At 43.5% G+C, this 17,622-nt stretch overlaps 1 protein-coding gene across 1 annotated transcript in view; it reads left to right on the top strand.

Annotated features, from left to right (window-relative positions):
• Positions 1 to 17,622, top strand: part of vegfc (vascular endothelial growth factor c) — a 54,634-nt gene that overhangs the window by 21,950 nt on the left and 15,062 nt on the right. Inside the window, 3 exon segments of the mRNA NM_001173747.1 lie at positions 1,033 to 1,252; positions 1,551 to 1,741; positions 10,449 to 10,588. Of these exon segments, the coding sequence (NP_001167218.1) occupies positions 1,033 to 1,252; positions 1,551 to 1,741; positions 10,449 to 10,588 (551 nt within the window).

Genomic DNA, 17,622 nt, shown 5'->3' with positions numbered 1-17,622 from the left:
TACCCGTTCAGACAATATTGGTCTGCCTCTCCACTGTGTAGACACCCTGAAGGAGTAACGATACGTGTTGATGTATTTTAATGATGTCTTAGCCCATACGTTAAAGGCTTTTTACCGTTCACTCTGCACCTACTTGTGGTTAGCATTTTTATTTTTTCATTTCAATACTGGTCTATGGTTGATACAACTGTTAAAGGCGGCGCAATACAAAGAGATTCTCAGCGTTGAATGAGAATTATGTTTTGGAATGAATAGTAAAACTAACACAGTTAGTAGATTGAACTGATTCGTGGCAGGTCATGGGAGATCAACAAGTACAGGAGCCTACTAAGGGCTGGTTTGCAGTCCGTGAATGAATGAGTAGCTGATTGTTCAAAGCGCTTACATACGGTGTGGCAGGTAGCCTAGCGGTCGAGAGCGTTGGGCCAGTAACTGAAACGTCGCTGTTTCGAATCCCTGAGCCGATTAGGTGAAACATCTGGCGATGTGCTCTTGAGCAAGATACTTAACCCTCGTTGCTCCTGTAAGTCTCTCTGGATAAGAGCGTCTGCTAAAATACGTAAATGTAAATATCACGTGATTCCACTGCATCTTTGTTGGCTGTCAGGACAGGAAATGCTTTACCAATGCAATTGAAATGGTTTTATCCGAAAGGCCAACACCAGCACACAGCAGAACCCAAACTATATCAACCAATGAAAAGGCTCAAACAAGCATTTATTACACTTACTAGGGGGTTAGTGACATGTCTATGTCCGTGAGCCAAAACCATCACCATGAGATTCCTTTCTAAACACTCCTCCTAACAAATAACAATAAGTTCTAAGTCAATTCATCAGATCATAGTATTGTCTCAGACTGAGTTGAATTTGGTAACACAGTTCGTCGTGAATCCTGTCTGTATCATTCACCACACTACTGTGGGAGGTCTCCTCAAACCGAATACCTTCATGTCTTCTCCCTAGTTCTTATTGTGTGATAACGGTACCAGTACATCAGTCCTTATATGGTCTCTCTGTTCTTTCCATCCAGGAGCCGTCGGAGCCAGACCTTGAGCAGCAGCTGCGCTCCGTGGCCAGTGTTGACGAACTGATGAGGATAGTGTACCCTAACTACTACAGGGTGCTCAGTTGCCGGTCAAAGCGGGGCGCACGCTTCACCCTGAGAGGGGAACACACAGCCACGGAAACGCGGTCGAGCGGCGAACTGCCGGCGTACGCTGGAGCTCCCTTCAACCCTGACACACTGAAAAGTAAGTGTCTGTTTTCAGGAAATGCTTTTTCTGTCACTGTTGGCCTGTCTAGATTTCTTTGTTGTTGACCAACTGACCTTGTAGGATAGTAGCATTTGACGATAACAAACAATTAGATCAGTGCTTAGTTTAGCAAACAAATGTATATCACCTAAAAAAGAAAAGACATATGATTGGCCACTTATCTTGTTCTGACGTCAATACAGGAAGTGCAATACAATACATGGTTTTGTCGAATGATGATGTCATTTTAATGCTCTGGTCTTCCTGTCTGATTCTCTCAACGTGCATCCAACAGGTATTGAGTCAGAGTGGAAAAAGACCCAGTGCATGCCACGAGAAGTTTGTTTAGATGTGGGGAAAGAGTTTGGGGCGGCTACAAACACCTTCTATAAACCACCCTGCGTGTCTGTCTACAGATGTGGGGGCTGCTGCAACAGCGAGGCGCATCAGTGTATGAACATCAGCACCTCCTACATCAGCAAGACGGTGAGTTGCACACAACCTGGGGGACCGCAAGAGGGAGGGGTGGGGGTGTGAGTGCGCGTGTGCGTGAGTGTGCGTATGTGTGTTGGCTAGTATGTTGGAGTGGGGTTCTTAAACAGCGCCGGAACTCAACTTCAGTCCTCACAGGCCACAGTATCTTCAGGTTTGTTTTGTCCCCAGGGGCTTAATCGATCAATTAAAGTCATTGATTGACCACAGATCACTCACAGATCATCATTTTACTAGTTGAAGACTACAAGACCTGAAGACCTGAAAACACAGGCCCCTGGGGACTGGAGTTGGGTTAAAGCCTTGCTTCATATGATTTAGAAATGGTTTAGTTGATTTGCATGAAAATGCCATAACAACGCATTGTTTTTACAGAGTGTGATCTGTGGAAATTCCAGTGACATATTGGATGTACTCTGATGTGCTTATAGCTTCTTTAAAGCCTGCGCTTAGTTTTTCTCTACTAGACTGAGGGGAGTGAGGGGTTCATTCTCAGTGTCCCACCTTGATTCAGGGGGTAAACGGCAGGCAGGGGGTTTTCTGCGAGGTTGTGTATGTGTTGGAGTTATTAGCGGCTAGGCCTCTTATAATTGTCCACTTATTTTGGGTGGGCTGACCCCAGCCGGCCTATTCTGAGTCTGTGTGATTTAAAGCATGACACGCTCACAGTCAGGGGGTTTGAGTCTGAGTCCTCATGGTCAAGGCCTTAACATTACAACTGTTGTTAGACTGCTAATGTTGCTATGGAGACTTACCACAGCCTCTGTAAGTATAGCTCAATGACCTGCTTGACTTAATCCTGGTCACCCCTGAGAACCTAAGGGCTTTTCCTATAATCTTTACTGACCTAACACATTTTATTGTATAGTATTAACATGGACCATCAATAAATTTGATTCTCTATTTTCGGGGATCCGAAAAAACACTGTAATAGTTGTGCAATTGTTTTCATGCAAATCAACAGTGCAGTGTTTTTTATGACCAGCGAACTAGACTCATAAGGCCCTGATGGGGGGGTGGGGGGGGGGTGGTGGTTCTGCTCTGTGTGGTACAGTAACTGATGTCTCTGTTTATGCTGTGTTTGCGTCAGAGAATAAGTATGCATCAACATTCAAGGAGACACTGGGGGAGCATAGATGTTAGATTAGGACTCGTCTGTAGAATTCAGTTGAGCGCTGGCGTGCCCTGATCTATGCAGATAAAACATATGTTCTCCATCCAAAGTGGTCAGACTTAAGTGAAGGGTTCTATATTTCTATATAGCTCTAATTAGCAAGACGCAGGGCACCAAGAATGAAATTGAAACCTGCAGTTCAATAACACAGCTAAGTAATATAGCCTACGTGTTTGGTAACGTAACTACTTGATAAACATTGGTGGTTGGATACAAACTAAGCGTGATTGGATTCAGATTGAAAATTGAAGCATGCATATTCCATGCTATTTTGTCCATACAGATTTGATTGATTTCAAGCCCAACTACAGCTCCCATGTCTCTTTGATAGACTTACTTGGAGACTCATAGCTAAACCACTGACTCATGTTACTACTGGGTATCCCCAGAGAAAGACTAGCTTGTTGTGTCTACTCCCCCTGACATCACCCACAACCTTTGGATTATCTGTCGGTCTGTAGCCAGGCAGGTTGGTCTGTGGCCAGGCAGGTTGGTCTGTAGCCAGGCAGGTTGGTCTGTAGCAAGGAGGGTTTGTCTGTGGACAGGTGGGTTGGTCTGTAGCCAGGCAGGTTGATCTTTGGCCAGGCAGGTTGGTCTGTGGCCAGGCAGGTTGGTCTGTGGCCAGGCAGGTTGGTCTGTGGCCAGGCAGGTTGGTCTGTAGGCCTACTGTTTGGTTTCCACTACCAGAACTAATGGCCAATCAGTCATTCCTTTTTTTAAGTATTATTTCTTACATTGTTAGCCCAGAAAATCTCAAGCATTATTACAAACAGCCGGGAAGAACTATTGGATAAAAAAGTGACGTCAACTTACCAACATTACGACCAGGAATACGACTTTCCCAAAGCGGTCCTTTGTTCGGACCTCCAGCTTGGACGTGGGATCTTATCCCAGAGGACAATCCAAAACAACACGGTCGCCACAGGAGAGGCAGACGGAGCGGCCTACTGGTCAGACTTAGAAGGCGAGCACACCATACACCGCTTCCAAGCATATTACTCGCCAATGTCGAACCTCTGGACAACAAGGTGGACGAAATTAGGGCACGAGTTGCCTTCCAGAGAGACATCAAAGATTGTAAAATTCTCTGTTTCACCGAAACATGGCTCACTCGGGATAGGTTGTCAGAGTTGGTACAGCCGTTCGGTTTCTTCACGCATCACATCGACAGAAACAAACAACTCTCTGGTAAGAAGAAGGGCGGGGGTGTATGTCTTATGATTAATGACTCATGGTACGATCATAACAACATACAGGAACTTAAGTCCTTTTGTTCACTTGACCTAGAATTCCTTACAATCAAATGCCGACCTCATTATCTACCAAGAGAATTCTCTTTGATTATAGACACAGCCGTGTATATCCCCCCCAAGCAGAAACCTCGACGGCCCTGAAAGAACTTCACTGGACTCTATATAAACTGGAAATCATACATCCTGAGGCTGCATTTATTGTAGCTGGAGATTTTAACAAAGCTAATCTGAGAACAAGGCTTCCTAAATTCTATCAGCATATCGAATGTGTGACACGGGCTGGTAGCATTCTCGACCATTGCTACTCCAACTTCCGCGATGCATACAAAGCCCTCCTCCGCCCTCCCTTCGGCAAATCTGACCATGACTCCATTTTGTTGATCCCAGCCTATAGACAGAAACTAAAACAGGAAACGCCCCTGCTCAGGTCTATCCAACGCTCGTCTGACATATCGGATTTCACGCTTCAAGATTGCTTCGATCATGTGGACTGAGATATGTTCCGGGTAGCCTCAGACAAAAACATTGATGTATACGCTGACTCGGTGAGTGAGTTTATTAGCAAGTGCATCGGTGATGTTGTACCCACTGTGACTATTAAAACCTTCCCTAACCAGAAACAGTGGATTGATGGCAGCATTCGCACAAAACTGAAAGCGCGAACCACTGCATTTAATCATGGCAAGGCGACTGGAAACGTGACCGAATACAAACAGTGTAGCTATTCCCTCTGCAAGGCAATCAAACAAGCAAGCGTCAGTATAGAGACAAAGTAGAGTCGCAATTCAACGGCTCAGACACAAGACGTATGTGGCAGGGTCTACAGTCAATCACGGATTACAAAAAGAAAACCAGCCTCGTCGCGGACATCGACGTCTTGCTTCCATACAAATTAAACAACCATGCACGCTTCCAACTCAATCATCAAGTTTGCAGACGACACTACAGTGGTAGGCTTGATTACCAACAACGACGAGACGGCCTACAGGAAGGAGGTGAGGGCCCTCGGAGCGTGGTGTCAGGAAAATAACCTCTCACTCAACGTCAACAAAACAAAGGAGATGATCGTGGACTTCAGGAAACAGCAAAGGGAGCACCCACCCATCCACATCGACGGGACAGTAGTGAAGGTGGAAAGTTTCAAGTTCCTTGGCGTTCACATCACAGACAAACTGAAATGGTCCACCCACACAGACAGCGTGGTGAAGAAGGCACAACAGCGCCTCTTCAACCTCAGGAGGCTGAAGAAATTGGGCTTGTCACCGAAAACACTCAAACTTTTTCAGATGCACAATTGAGAGCATCCCGTCAGGCTGTATCCCCTCCTGGTACGGCAACTGCTCCGCCTGCAACCGCAAGGCTCTCCAGAGGGTAGTGCGGTCTGTACAATGCATCACCAGGGGCAAACTACCTGCCCTCCAGGACACCTACAGCACCCGATGTCACAGGAAGGTCAAAAAGAATATCAAGGACAACAACCACGCGAGCCAGTGCCTGTTCACCACGCTATCATCGAGAAGGCGAGGACAGTACAGGTGCATCAAAAGCAGGGGCCGAGAGACTGAAAAACAGCTTCTATCTCAAGGCCATCAGACTGTTAAACAGCCATCACTAACATAGAGTGGCGGCTGCCAACATACAGACTCAAATCTCTTGCCACTTTAATAAATGTAATAAATGGATTTAATAAAGGTATCACTAGTCACTTTAAACAACACCACTTTAATAATGTCTACATATCCTACATTACTCATCTCATATGTATATACTGTATTCTATACCATCTACTGCATCTTGCCTATGCCGCAAGGCCATCGCGCATCCATATATTTATATGTACAGTTGAAGTCGGAAGTTTACATACACTTAGGTTGGAGTCATTAAAACTCGTTTTTCAACCACTCCACAAATTTCTTGTTAACAAACTATAGTTTTGGCAAGTCGGTTAGGACATCTACTTTGTGCATGACACAAGTCATTTTTCCAACAATTGTTTGCAGACAGATAATTTCACTTATAATTCACCGTATCACAATTCCAGTGGGTCAGAAGTTTACATACACTAAGTTGAATGTGCCTTTAGCCTCTCTAGGGTATGTGGGACGAAATCGTCCCACCTAGTCAACAGCCAGTGGAATCGAGTGGCGCGATATTCAAATACCTTAAAAATGCTATTACTTCAATTTCTCAAACATATGACTATTTTACACCATTTTAAAGACAAGACGCTCCTTTATCTAACCACATTGTCCGATTTCAAAAAGGCTTTACAACGAAAGCAAAACATTAGATTATGTCAGGAGAGTACCCAGCCAGGAATAATCACACACCCATTTTTCAAGCTAGCATATAATGTCACAAAAACCAAAACCACAGCTAAATGCAGCACTAACCTTTGATGATCTTCATCAGATGACACTCCTAGGACATTATGTTATACAATACATGCATGTTTTGTTCAATCAAGTTCATATTTATATCAAAAACCAGCTTTTTACATTAGCATGTGACGTTCAGAACTAGCAAACATACCGAAAACTTCCGGTGAATTTACTAAATTACTCACGATAAATGTTCACAAAAAACATAACAATTATTTTAAGAATTATAGATACAGAACTCCTTTATGCAATCGCGGTGTCAGATTTTAAAATAGCTTTTCGGCAAAAGCACATTTTGCAATATTCTGAGTAGATAGCTCGCCATCACGGGCTAGCTAATTTGACACCCACCAAGTTTGGTGCTCACTAAACTCAGAATTACTATAAGAAAAATTGGATTACCTTTGCTGTTCTTCGTCAGAATGCACTCCCAGGACTTCTACTTCATCCACAAAGGTTGTTTTGGTTCAAAATAATCCATAGTTATGTTCAAATATCCTCTGTTTTGTTCTTGCGTTCAAGACACTATGCGAACGGTGATGCGCGGATGCATGTCGTGACAAATTTCAAAATATTCCATTACCGTACTTCGAAGCATGTCAAACACTGTTTAAAATCCATTTTTATGCGATTTTTCTCGTAAAATAGCGATAATATTCAGACAGGGAGACGTCTTTTTCGTTCAAAGACTGAAAATGTAAAATGGACTCTTCACGTGCACGCGCACACACGTCTCATTGTTCTCAGATCGACCACTATCCAAATGCGCTACTGTTTTTCAGCCAGGGACTGCAAAGTCATCATTCAACATTCTGGCACCTTCTGATAGCCTATGGGAGCCTTAGAAAGTGTCACGTTACAGCAGAGATCCTCTGTTTTCGATAAAAAGGGTATAGAAGGCCAAGAAATGGTCAGAGAGGGCACTTCCTGTACAGAATCTTCTCAGGTTTTGGCCTGCCATATGAGTTCTGTTATATTCACAGACACCATTCAAACAGTTTTAGAAACTTTGGGGTGTTTTCTATCCAAATCAAACAATTATATGCATATTCTAGTTTCTAGACAGTAGTAATAACCAGATTAAATCAGGTACGTTTTTTTATCCGGATGTGAAAATACTGCCCCCTACCCTAGAGAGGTTAAATAGCTTGGAAAATTCCAGAAAATGATGTCATGGCTTTAGAAGCTTCTGATAGGCTAATTGACATCATTTGAGACAATTGGAGGTGTACCTGTGGATGTATTTCAAGGCCTACCTTCAAACTCAGTGCCTCTTTGCTTGACATCATGGGAAAATCAAAAGAAATGAGTCAAGACCTCAGAAAACAATTGGAGACCTCCACAAGTCTGGTTCATCCTTGGGAGCAATTTCCAAACGCCTGAAGGTACCACTTTCACCTGTACAAACAATAGTACGCAAGGAAAAACACCATGGGACCACGCAGCCGTCATACCGCTCAGGAAGGAGACGTGTTCTGTCTCCTCGAGATGAACGTACTTTGGTGCGAAAAGTGCAAATCAATCCCAGAACAACAGCAAAGGACCTTGTGAAGATGCTGGAGAAAACAGGTACAAAAGTATCTATATCCACAGTAAAACTAGTCCTATATCGACATAACCTGAAAGGCCGCTCAGCAAGGAAGAAGCCACTGCTCAAAAACTGCCATATAAAAGCCAGACTACGGTTTGCAACTCCACATGGGGACAAAGATCATACTTTTTGGAGAAATGTCCTCTTGTCTGATGAAACAAAAATAGAACTGTTTGGCCATAATGACCATCGTTATGTTTGGAGGAAAAAGGGGGAGGCTTGCAAGCCGAAGAACACCATCCCAACCGTGAAGCACAGGGGTGGCAGCATCATGTTGTGGGGGTGCTTTGCTGCAGGAGGGACTGGTGAACTTCACAAAATAGCTTAAGGACAACAAAGTCAAGGTATTGGAGTGGCCATCACAAAGCCCTGACCTCAATCCTATAGACAATTTGTGGGCAAAACTTTAAAAGTGTGTGCGAGAAAGGAGGCCAACAAAACTTCTGACCCACTGTGAATGTGATGAAAGAAATAAAAGCTGAAATAAATCATTCACTCTGCTATTATTCTGACATTTCACATTCTTAAAATAAAGTGGTGATCCTAACTGACCTAAAACGTAATTTTTACCAGGATTAAATGTCAGGAATTGTGAAACTGAGTTGAAATGTTTTTGGCTAAGGTGTATGTAAACCTCCGACTTCAATTGTACATGTTCTTATTCATCCCTTTACATTTGTGTGTATAAGGTAGTCTTTATGAAATGTGTTAGATTACTTGTTAGATATTACTGCACGGTCGGTACTAGAAGCACAAGCATTTCGCTACACTTGCATTAACATCTGCTAACCATGTGTATGTGACCAATAACATTTTATTTTATTTTATTTGAGCATCGCTAGTTGATTTTACGGATCTTTATAGCATTTCTTTCCTCTGCCCTCAATGAACTATTCTGTAGGTACAGTGGGAGTGTTCTTTAAGACAGCTCTTTGGTAGTGCTCACTTTCTTTCCCCAGATGTGGGTAGAGTCCATTGTCAGGTAGAGTACATCAAGACGCCTTAAGGAATCTCTCGCATGTACGTTGCCAGCCTAACGAGGGGTTAGTGTGTTGTCTTTAGAGCGGTGGGGGGGGGATGTGTGATGCAGTGTAAGTGCGTAAGCACGGCTGTAAGGAGCCGGGTGTGGATGGGAAGGAGGGGCGGGTAGGGGAAGGTAGGGAAGCATCCCTCCCTGTCACCAGGGAGGACGTCCTGAGGCGACGTTAGGGCATAGGAGTCAGATCATCCCGGTATTACAGTATTTTTGGTATTCCCTGGTATTCCCCTCACTTATAAACCATTCCCAATCTCATCAACGTATTGGGATAAGGGTTGCAGTATTTATTGCGGGGGCATTTGTCAGTTTTTACCGGTTTCTTAAAAGGAAGCTGGAATGGCCTTAGCCAAAGCCCATGCCAAGGTGCTGAGAATAATCAGACTGGGCTACCTTGGTAACATGTCTGCCAGGAGGAGGATTGGGGTGATTGCTTAGGTCAGTTTTAATCATCCTAAAGGACTATAGTCCTCATTGAGTGGTCTGTTATTTGTTTGACTGAATGTGGACTTACCTGTTTCATTGAAGGGAAGAAAAGTCTGCATTCAAGTCACAGAGACGTTTGTTTGCTTATTCATGCTTTGGGGCCAATGGCCATTCACAGACTCACTCTCAATCACTGCTTGAGTCGACTCCATTCCTCCCTATGCGGCCCTAGAACTGAGTAACCTAAATGAATAGTGTTTAATTGATCAAGGCGTGATACAGAAAGCTCCTGTCGACACTAATAAAAACAAGCTCCCTTGCCTCATTCCCTCTTTCATGGCTGCTATCCCGTCCACTTCAGTGTTGTCTGTAGTTGTGGTTAGAGAGTTTACACACAGTGTGGTTGTGTTTCATGGCTGCTATCCCGTCCACTTCAGTGTTGTCTGTAGTTGTGGTTAGAGAGTTTACACACAGTGTGGTTGTGTGTCAGGGGCCTGCGAATTTAGAGTTGCACAACATGGCCCCATTCTTAGCCCCACTTATCTGGTTGTTTTTAGATTGAATCTTCAACCTTCAAATGGTTCTGACTAGAATGCTGCAAAGAAACTGTGGCAAAAGGTTTATCATCAAGTTTGGTTGCGCCGTGACATCAACTAGACAAATACAGGTCCTACAAAGTACTAATATCTCAGTCAGTTGCTTGATAATAGTTTTTTTTCTCTCATAACTGTCTGAAAACCACTATTCATTGTAGGTTTCACCATTATGTTGACTAAAGAAAACTGTCTGAAAGACCTACTATCTGTTACTTGACTCATTTTCTCTCTCTGTTTCTCCTAGCTGTTTGAAATCACAGTTTCCAGCAGTACAAGTAACAACCTAGTGACTATCAGCTTTGCCAACCACACCGTGTGCAATTGTCTGTCCAAACTGGACGCCTACAGACAAGTACACTCCATCATACGACGATCTCTACCAGAGTAAGTGTTCCTTTTCTTAATCCAGTCCTCTAACTTAGCTATGTTGATCTGTTCCTACCCCTGTAGGAGTTAGGGGTAGTAGTAATAGTTAGCTATGCTGATCTGCTCCTACCCCTGTAGGAGTTAGGGGTAGTAGTAATAGTTAAGTTAGCTATGTTGATCTGCTCCTACCCCTGTAGGAGTTAGGGGTAGTAGTAATAGTTAGCTATGTTGATCTGCTCCTACCCCTGTAGGAGTTAGGGGTAGTAGTAATAGTTAAGTTAGCTATGTTGATCTGCTCCTACCCCTGTAGGAGTTAGGGGTAGTAGTAATAGTTAAGTTAGCTATGTTGATCTGCTCCTACCCCTGTAGGAGTTAGGGGTAGTAGTAATAGTTAAGTTAGCTATGTTGATCTGCTCCTACCCCTGTAGGAGTTAGGGGTAGTAGTAATAGTTAAGTTAGCTATGCTGATCTGCTCATACCCCTGTAGGAGTTAGGGGTAGTAGTAATAGTTAGCTATGCTGATCTGCTCCTACCCCTGTAGGAGTTAGGGGTAGTAGTAATAGTTAAGTTAGCTATGCTGATCTGCTCCTACCCCTGTAGGAGTTAGGGGTAGTAGTAATAGTTAGCTATGTTGATCTGCTCCTACCCCTGTAGGAGTTAGGGGTAGTAGTAATAGTTAAGTTAGCTATGCTGATCTGCTCCTACCCCTGTAGGAGTTAGGGGTAGTAGTAATAGTTAGCTATGTTGATTTGCTCCTACCCCTGTAGGAGTTAGGGGTAGTAGTAATAGTTAAGTTAGCTATGTTGATCTGCTACTACCCCTGTAGGAGTTAGGGGTAGTAGTAATAGTTAAGTTAGCTATGTTGATCTGCTCCTACCCCTGTAGGAGTTAGGGGTAGTAGTAATAGTTAAGTTAGCTATGTTGATCTGCTCCTACCCCTGTAGGAGTTAGGGGTAGTAGTAATAGTTAAGTTAGCTATGCTGATCTGCTCCTACCCCTGTAGGAGTTAGGGGTAGTAGTAATAGTTAGCTATGTTGATCTGCTCCTACCCCTGTAGGAGTTAGGGGTAGTAGTAATAGTTAAGTTAGCTATGTTGATCTGCTACTACCCCTGTAGGAGTTAGGGGTAGTAGTAATAGTAGAAGTAGTTCTGTAAAGTATCTTCTCTGCATTATATAGGCCTCTTCTAGTGCCTTTTTCTGGATTCTTAATCCAGTCTATGCATTGTGTTTTCAGATCCAATACATTGGGTCTGTTGAATTAACTGCTAAAAGCATTCTAACAGATATCTGTCACAGGGATTTTTCCAAATGCCCAGAAAGTGAGGAGGATGTATTGTCCACCACAGGACAGGAAATACACTTCAAGAACAGTTTGCAAGATGTTGCGGATGTATTTAAGCCTGCAGAGAGCTCGTTCTCACACCAAGAAACTTAGGATAGCCTCTCCGCTGTCAGCGTGCTAACCAAAAGTCCCCAGTATCAACAAACTCGCTCAGTTTTTCCAGTCAGTTCCTGGATTCTGGTTCTCTTTATTGGGAGTATATGTGGCGAAAGGGTTGTGTGTGTTTTGGATACAGCGGGAGGTTGCCTTATGTTGTACAGCATCAGTATTGTCCCTTGAACGGATATAGAGGTTCATATTGGCCAATTTAGTGTGGACACCTATTATTCCTGTGCTGTGAAGGCTTCCTGTCAGTGTGTTGATATAAGAGGTGCTACTACAGGAAATCCCAGCAGTGAACCTTGATTAACTTTCCATCTAGGCAGGGCAGTGCACTGTGGAGCATTGTGGACTGAGTCCATTGTCAATACGTGGAGGGAGGACAGTTAAAAGGATAGCGTTTTTGTCACCAGACCTGAAATGACTTTTACATAATTGGGGTTAGTGTCATTTCCTCCATCATACACACACCTGTGCAGCACCCACTCGGGTGATGTAAAGATGAGATGTTGCTACTTCTGCAGTAAACGTCCAGAAGCATAACTTAACCTGCCTTAAGAAAACTGCAGTATATCGTGAGCAAGAGGTTACACGGGAGACGTATCGACAGACAGCTCCTCGTTTTGTCTGTCTGCTGTGTTTACGTCAGAGGAGCAGAGGAGTGTAGACTTGGTCCCCGGACCCGAACACCTAGCCCGGCCCCCAGTCTCACGCTCCCACATGTACTGTACATTAAGCCGTGTTCACGTACAGTCGTTTTCTGGGAGTGGTACGAGAGATAGCTGGGGTGTTAACTGTTTAGCTTAATCAGAACAAGTCGGGGGACAATATTGTTTCCGGAGCCTCCACCAGACTTAGAGCAGTCCTTCTTCTACAGTAGGGTACATGTATCTAGAGGTTTTCCACCAAGCAGTAGCAATAGTAGTAGTAGTAGTAGTAGTAGTAGTAGCAGTAGCAGCAGTAGCAGTATTATCAGTAGTAGTAGCAGTAGTAGTAGCAGTAGCACTAGTAGTAGCAGTAGTAGTAGCAGTAGCAGTAGTAGAAGCAGTAGCAGTATTAGTAGCAGTAGCCCTAGCAGTAGCCCTAGCAGTAGCACTAGTAGTAGCACTAGTAATAGCAGTAGCACTAGTAGTAGTAGCAGTAGTAGAAGCAGTAGCAGTATTAGTAGCAGCAGTAGAAACAGTAGCCCTAGCAGTAGTACTAGAAGTAGAACTAGTAGTAGCACTAGTAGTAGCACTAGCAGTAGCAGTAGCACTACTAGTAGTAGCAGTAGCAGTAGTAGAAGCAGTAGCAGTATTAGTAGCAGTAGCCCTAGCAGTAGCCCTAGCAGTAGCACTAGTAGTAGCACTAGTAGTATCAGTGGTAATAGCAGTAGTAGTAGTAGAAGCAGTAGCAGTAGTAGTAGCAGTAACACTAACAGTAGCAGTAGCACTAACAGTAGCAGTAACATTGGTGATATAAGGAGCAGCAGGGTGGGGACGGCCTGTCAACACCCCAGGGAGAGGAGAGCAAGACCAGGGCTGTACAAGGCAAGCAAACAAGCTTAGAGCAACACTCCATAAACACTTAGAATATACTATAGACAAGGAGCTCATAGCTAAAAACTTGGGCCCTATGTATAACTCTGGAGCCTAGGTATAATCAACAAGGGCCCAGAGTTTGACCTGTTTCAGTTTACGTGTTCAGGAAAAACCAAAATAAGAAACTCTACACCGACCGACGTGTTCACTGGCCTTGTCATGTCATGTACTGTCAATTCATAGTCTCTAATGTGACACAATGCTTAGATCAATTGTAAGTCTCGTACGAGCGCTTTGTATACTAACAAGGGATCTTGCTCTCTATTTCTGCTCGGCCCCGCGCTGTTACAGTGCGACTAGAGTAAATGTTTATTGCCCTTGTGTCAACCCCACAGACTGAAGGATTAGCCTTTCGCCCGTTCTTGACATGCGCCGGCATGCCGACAAATGACTCATTCCCCAAGGTGAAAAACTCTCCTCTAGCAATGCAATGGCAATTGGAACACCATTGATCTGTAAGCCCTTATGTTCTCCATGTCCTAAAGCTGTGCTATTGTTGTGACCGACCAGGGAGGACAGTATTGCCAAGAGAGAGCTGCAGATCGATCCCAGATGAGAGGCCTGCTACAACCAGATCCAGGGCTGCGTTTCAAATGGTACCCTATTCCTGTTATAGTGCTCTACTTTCGACCAGGGCCCATAGGGAATAGGGTGCAATTTGGGATGGAGACCAGAGGTTCAGGTGGTGACTACCTGGCTGAAAGATCTATGGCAGGATATGAGCCATGCTACAAGGATGTTTTGCACTAGCCATGTCATAGGGGCCAATCAATAGGATAGGTTGAAGCACGATGAATTACAATGTAGGTGACTGAGTGTTTTTGGTATGGAAAAGTTTATTCATGGTATAATGTTTGAGTTCAGTAGTAACGTTTAACAATGTGTGATAAATGGATAGAATCTTACCTGACGTGACTAATTGAAATGCCTGGTCCTCTTTATGTCATTGCTGTAAATGAGAATGTGTTCTCAGTCAATTTACCTGGTAAAATAAGGATTAAGTCAAATTAAAAAAATATGTTAGAGGCTGAGAGTTCATATTCAGGATGCCTATGATGTTATGATTTATCTGGCTGTGACATCACTACATATCAAATGATGGAATAAAGGTCTTATTTCAGAGGGAATGAAGTTGACAAATGATCAGCGTTCGTCCCGTAAGACCCTGAGTTGGTCCTGGAGTTGTCAGAACTATCCTTCCAGAGAGAGTCAGCAGACCAGTTCATTATTATGTGATATTTTACAACAGTATTTTTCTGCCTGCTCCTCTGTCAGAGTGATTCTCAATAGCACGAGGGAAGGGGAAAACGCATCATCCCTCGGCGAGTGAGCTGCTCTCTCTCTCATACATCGCCAGGATTCGCTCAGCGCCTCGCGTAAGAAAAAGCAGATGTGTTCCTACGGCGAGCAGAACTTTGTTCTGCTAGTGTGCATCCCAAATCGCACCCTTTTTCCTTTATAGTGCACTACTTTTGACCAGGGCCAATTTGGCTCTAGTCAAAAGTAGTGCACTATATAGGGAATAGGGTGCCAATTGGGACGCGTCCCTTGTGTTTTTCTTCTTTGCCTTGACACTAAGGGGTGTCTCTTTCCACCATTAATTTCTGCCTGTAGCTCCAGTGGGGGTATGGTTACATAGCAGCGACAGTTTATGTTCTGATTGCGGATATAGAGGCATTAAAGCTGTATACGACATCTAAAAGTGACCTAATGGAGTCTAGTCTAGACCAATCCATCCCCAGAATTATTCCGGATTACAGAAATAAGACCAAATTAAGCTGTGAGGGCTAATAATATTTGATTAGTTTGGGCTGCGGATTCAGCTAGCTGCTAAAGACTGAAACAGACCCGTGGGTCCAGTAGTAGAGCTCTGATCTTTCTCTGGTGTTTCTCTGCGGTTCTTTTCCATGGACCTTTACTCTTAACTGTTGTGAATGCTCAGGACACACAGACCATTACAAGCACAGGTCTCTCAACATGTGTAAGGATCTCACCGATTGATATCAGTAGAAAAATCATGAGGAGATGCTACGTAATGCTAGTCTAATACTTGTTGGCCAGTTCAGCTGTCATATAAATAGACACATATCAAAACCTATGGAGAATGCTGTTGTCTGAATGCCAACATCTCGTGATTTATATAGTAGTCTGTAGTCTGTCAGCGTTAACACAATGTGGTCTAGCATTGCTTATCAAGACCCAGGGCTAAGAAGTGCCAAAGAAGGAGCTCTCTGCCCTCACACATACTGGACATAATAAACCATTAGAGAGATGAGCTGCTCTTCAGAGTGAAGAGAAATGCTTTCAACTTGAGAGTGTAAGGTCATCCCAATTCCTCAAATGTCAAATATTAGAGTGTGTGAGAGTGTGTGAGGTGAAAAGACTGATAATAATTACGAAAAGTTGGCTAAGAGTTTCACGCTCGCTTGCTTGTTCTTTGGGATGGAGGTTTTGTGAGTTACTCTCAGGCGTAATGAAAATAAAATCTCTCTCTGGGATACCACAGGATAAACAGTTAGCCGTTACCCGAGCGAGAGGAGCGAGGAGGAGCTCAAAGGGCATCCCATCCGTTATCTAAGATGGCGTTTATCCTGGCGTGAGTCAGTCGGTGGAAAAAAACCTCAGTGCCAATAAAACGCTTGATGTCAAGAGACGTAACAAAGATGTGCTGCTAAAGCTTTGTTCCTCCAATTTTAAAAGAGAAATATCTTTGCTTGAGCTTGTACAGTATGTGTGGGTAAAATGTTGAGTGAAGCTAGTCTTTCTACTCTGAAAGATTAAGGCTTTTTGCAACAGATGCGTAGCTAGTTTTACAGATGAACATTTAACGGGGGACCTATTCAAGAAGAGGACGTTTGGCATATGGAATGCTGGCGTGCGTACTCTGTAGACCTGTGCCATAAATTGGAGCAGGAAAGGACATTACAGCAGGTATCGCCAAGACTGCAGAGCTATATTATATAACATTATGTACAGTGATGTGCTATATCACCAGACCAATTTAACGTCAGAAAAGCTACTAAATCAGGTGGATAGCCCCCTAACACATAGTCTACCTTCTATTGTATGCACACAGTTATTATTCATTTCAATTCATCACATTCCAGAGGAGGCCCTGAACATACCAATCCATTTCTCATAGGAAATATAGACGGTATTTGATTTGCTATATGAATCAAAACAACACATACCAGAGGTCTGCACATACCACATACAAATCCCATCCTGATATGAATTATAGACAGTAGTTGTACTATATTGATCAAATCACATGCAGCAACATTTTCCGGCTGAAGTAGAACTAACATGTTCCTGGGTTTACCCCAGCCTATGTACAGTAATATCAAGGTGGTGACACCTTGACTGTCTAAACGGACACGTCTGTTGTGTGTTATGAAAGGTGCACAGTGCACGTGTTGTTAATCAAATGACGTGTCTTCCCACGAAGCCACAAACATGTCAGGAGGGTGATTTTTGTTGTTTTTTCAGCCCTTTGGAATGTGGTGTCTGTTTAAGCCACTGGGTGTATGGTAATTGAAAGCACATTGACAATCCCTCAAACGTGTAGAGCTGCCACTGAGCCGTTTCATGGCAGCTTTTATTTCAAATAAATAGTCAAAAGGGTATGTTGTTGTTTTCCGTAGATAATCAACCCAAAACTTTAATTAAGCCAACATCTGTTTGCATTGTTGCATTTGAAACGAATGCTTTTGTGAATTCAAAACAGTTTATTTTTTCTGAAGTGCTCTAACCACTAACTGTAATTTGTTATCAGGTCGACTAAGCTCACTCTTCACTTTCAAGCAGGGGCACAACTTTCACTGGGGACGGGGGGGGACATGTTCTGAAATTGCATTTTTGTCCCTCACAGTTTTATCATTGGAATGTGATACAAAACGAGGCAACGGTGTGCTTTAGGACTATGCGGATGCCTCCGAACGGTCGGGTAGGCTGTTTGGAGTGTTTATCTGGCTGGATAAAAAAATGTTATGAATTATGTCCCCCCCACTTCTAAAAACGAAAGTAGCGC

This window comes from Salmo salar, chromosome ssa04 (assembly GCF_905237065.1).
Source record: "Salmo salar chromosome ssa04, Ssal_v3.1, whole genome shotgun sequence".
NCBI classification, from domain to species: Eukaryota; Metazoa; Chordata; class Actinopteri; order Salmoniformes; family Salmonidae; genus Salmo; species Salmo salar.
This window is presented reverse-complemented; position numbering and strand designations above follow the sequence as displayed.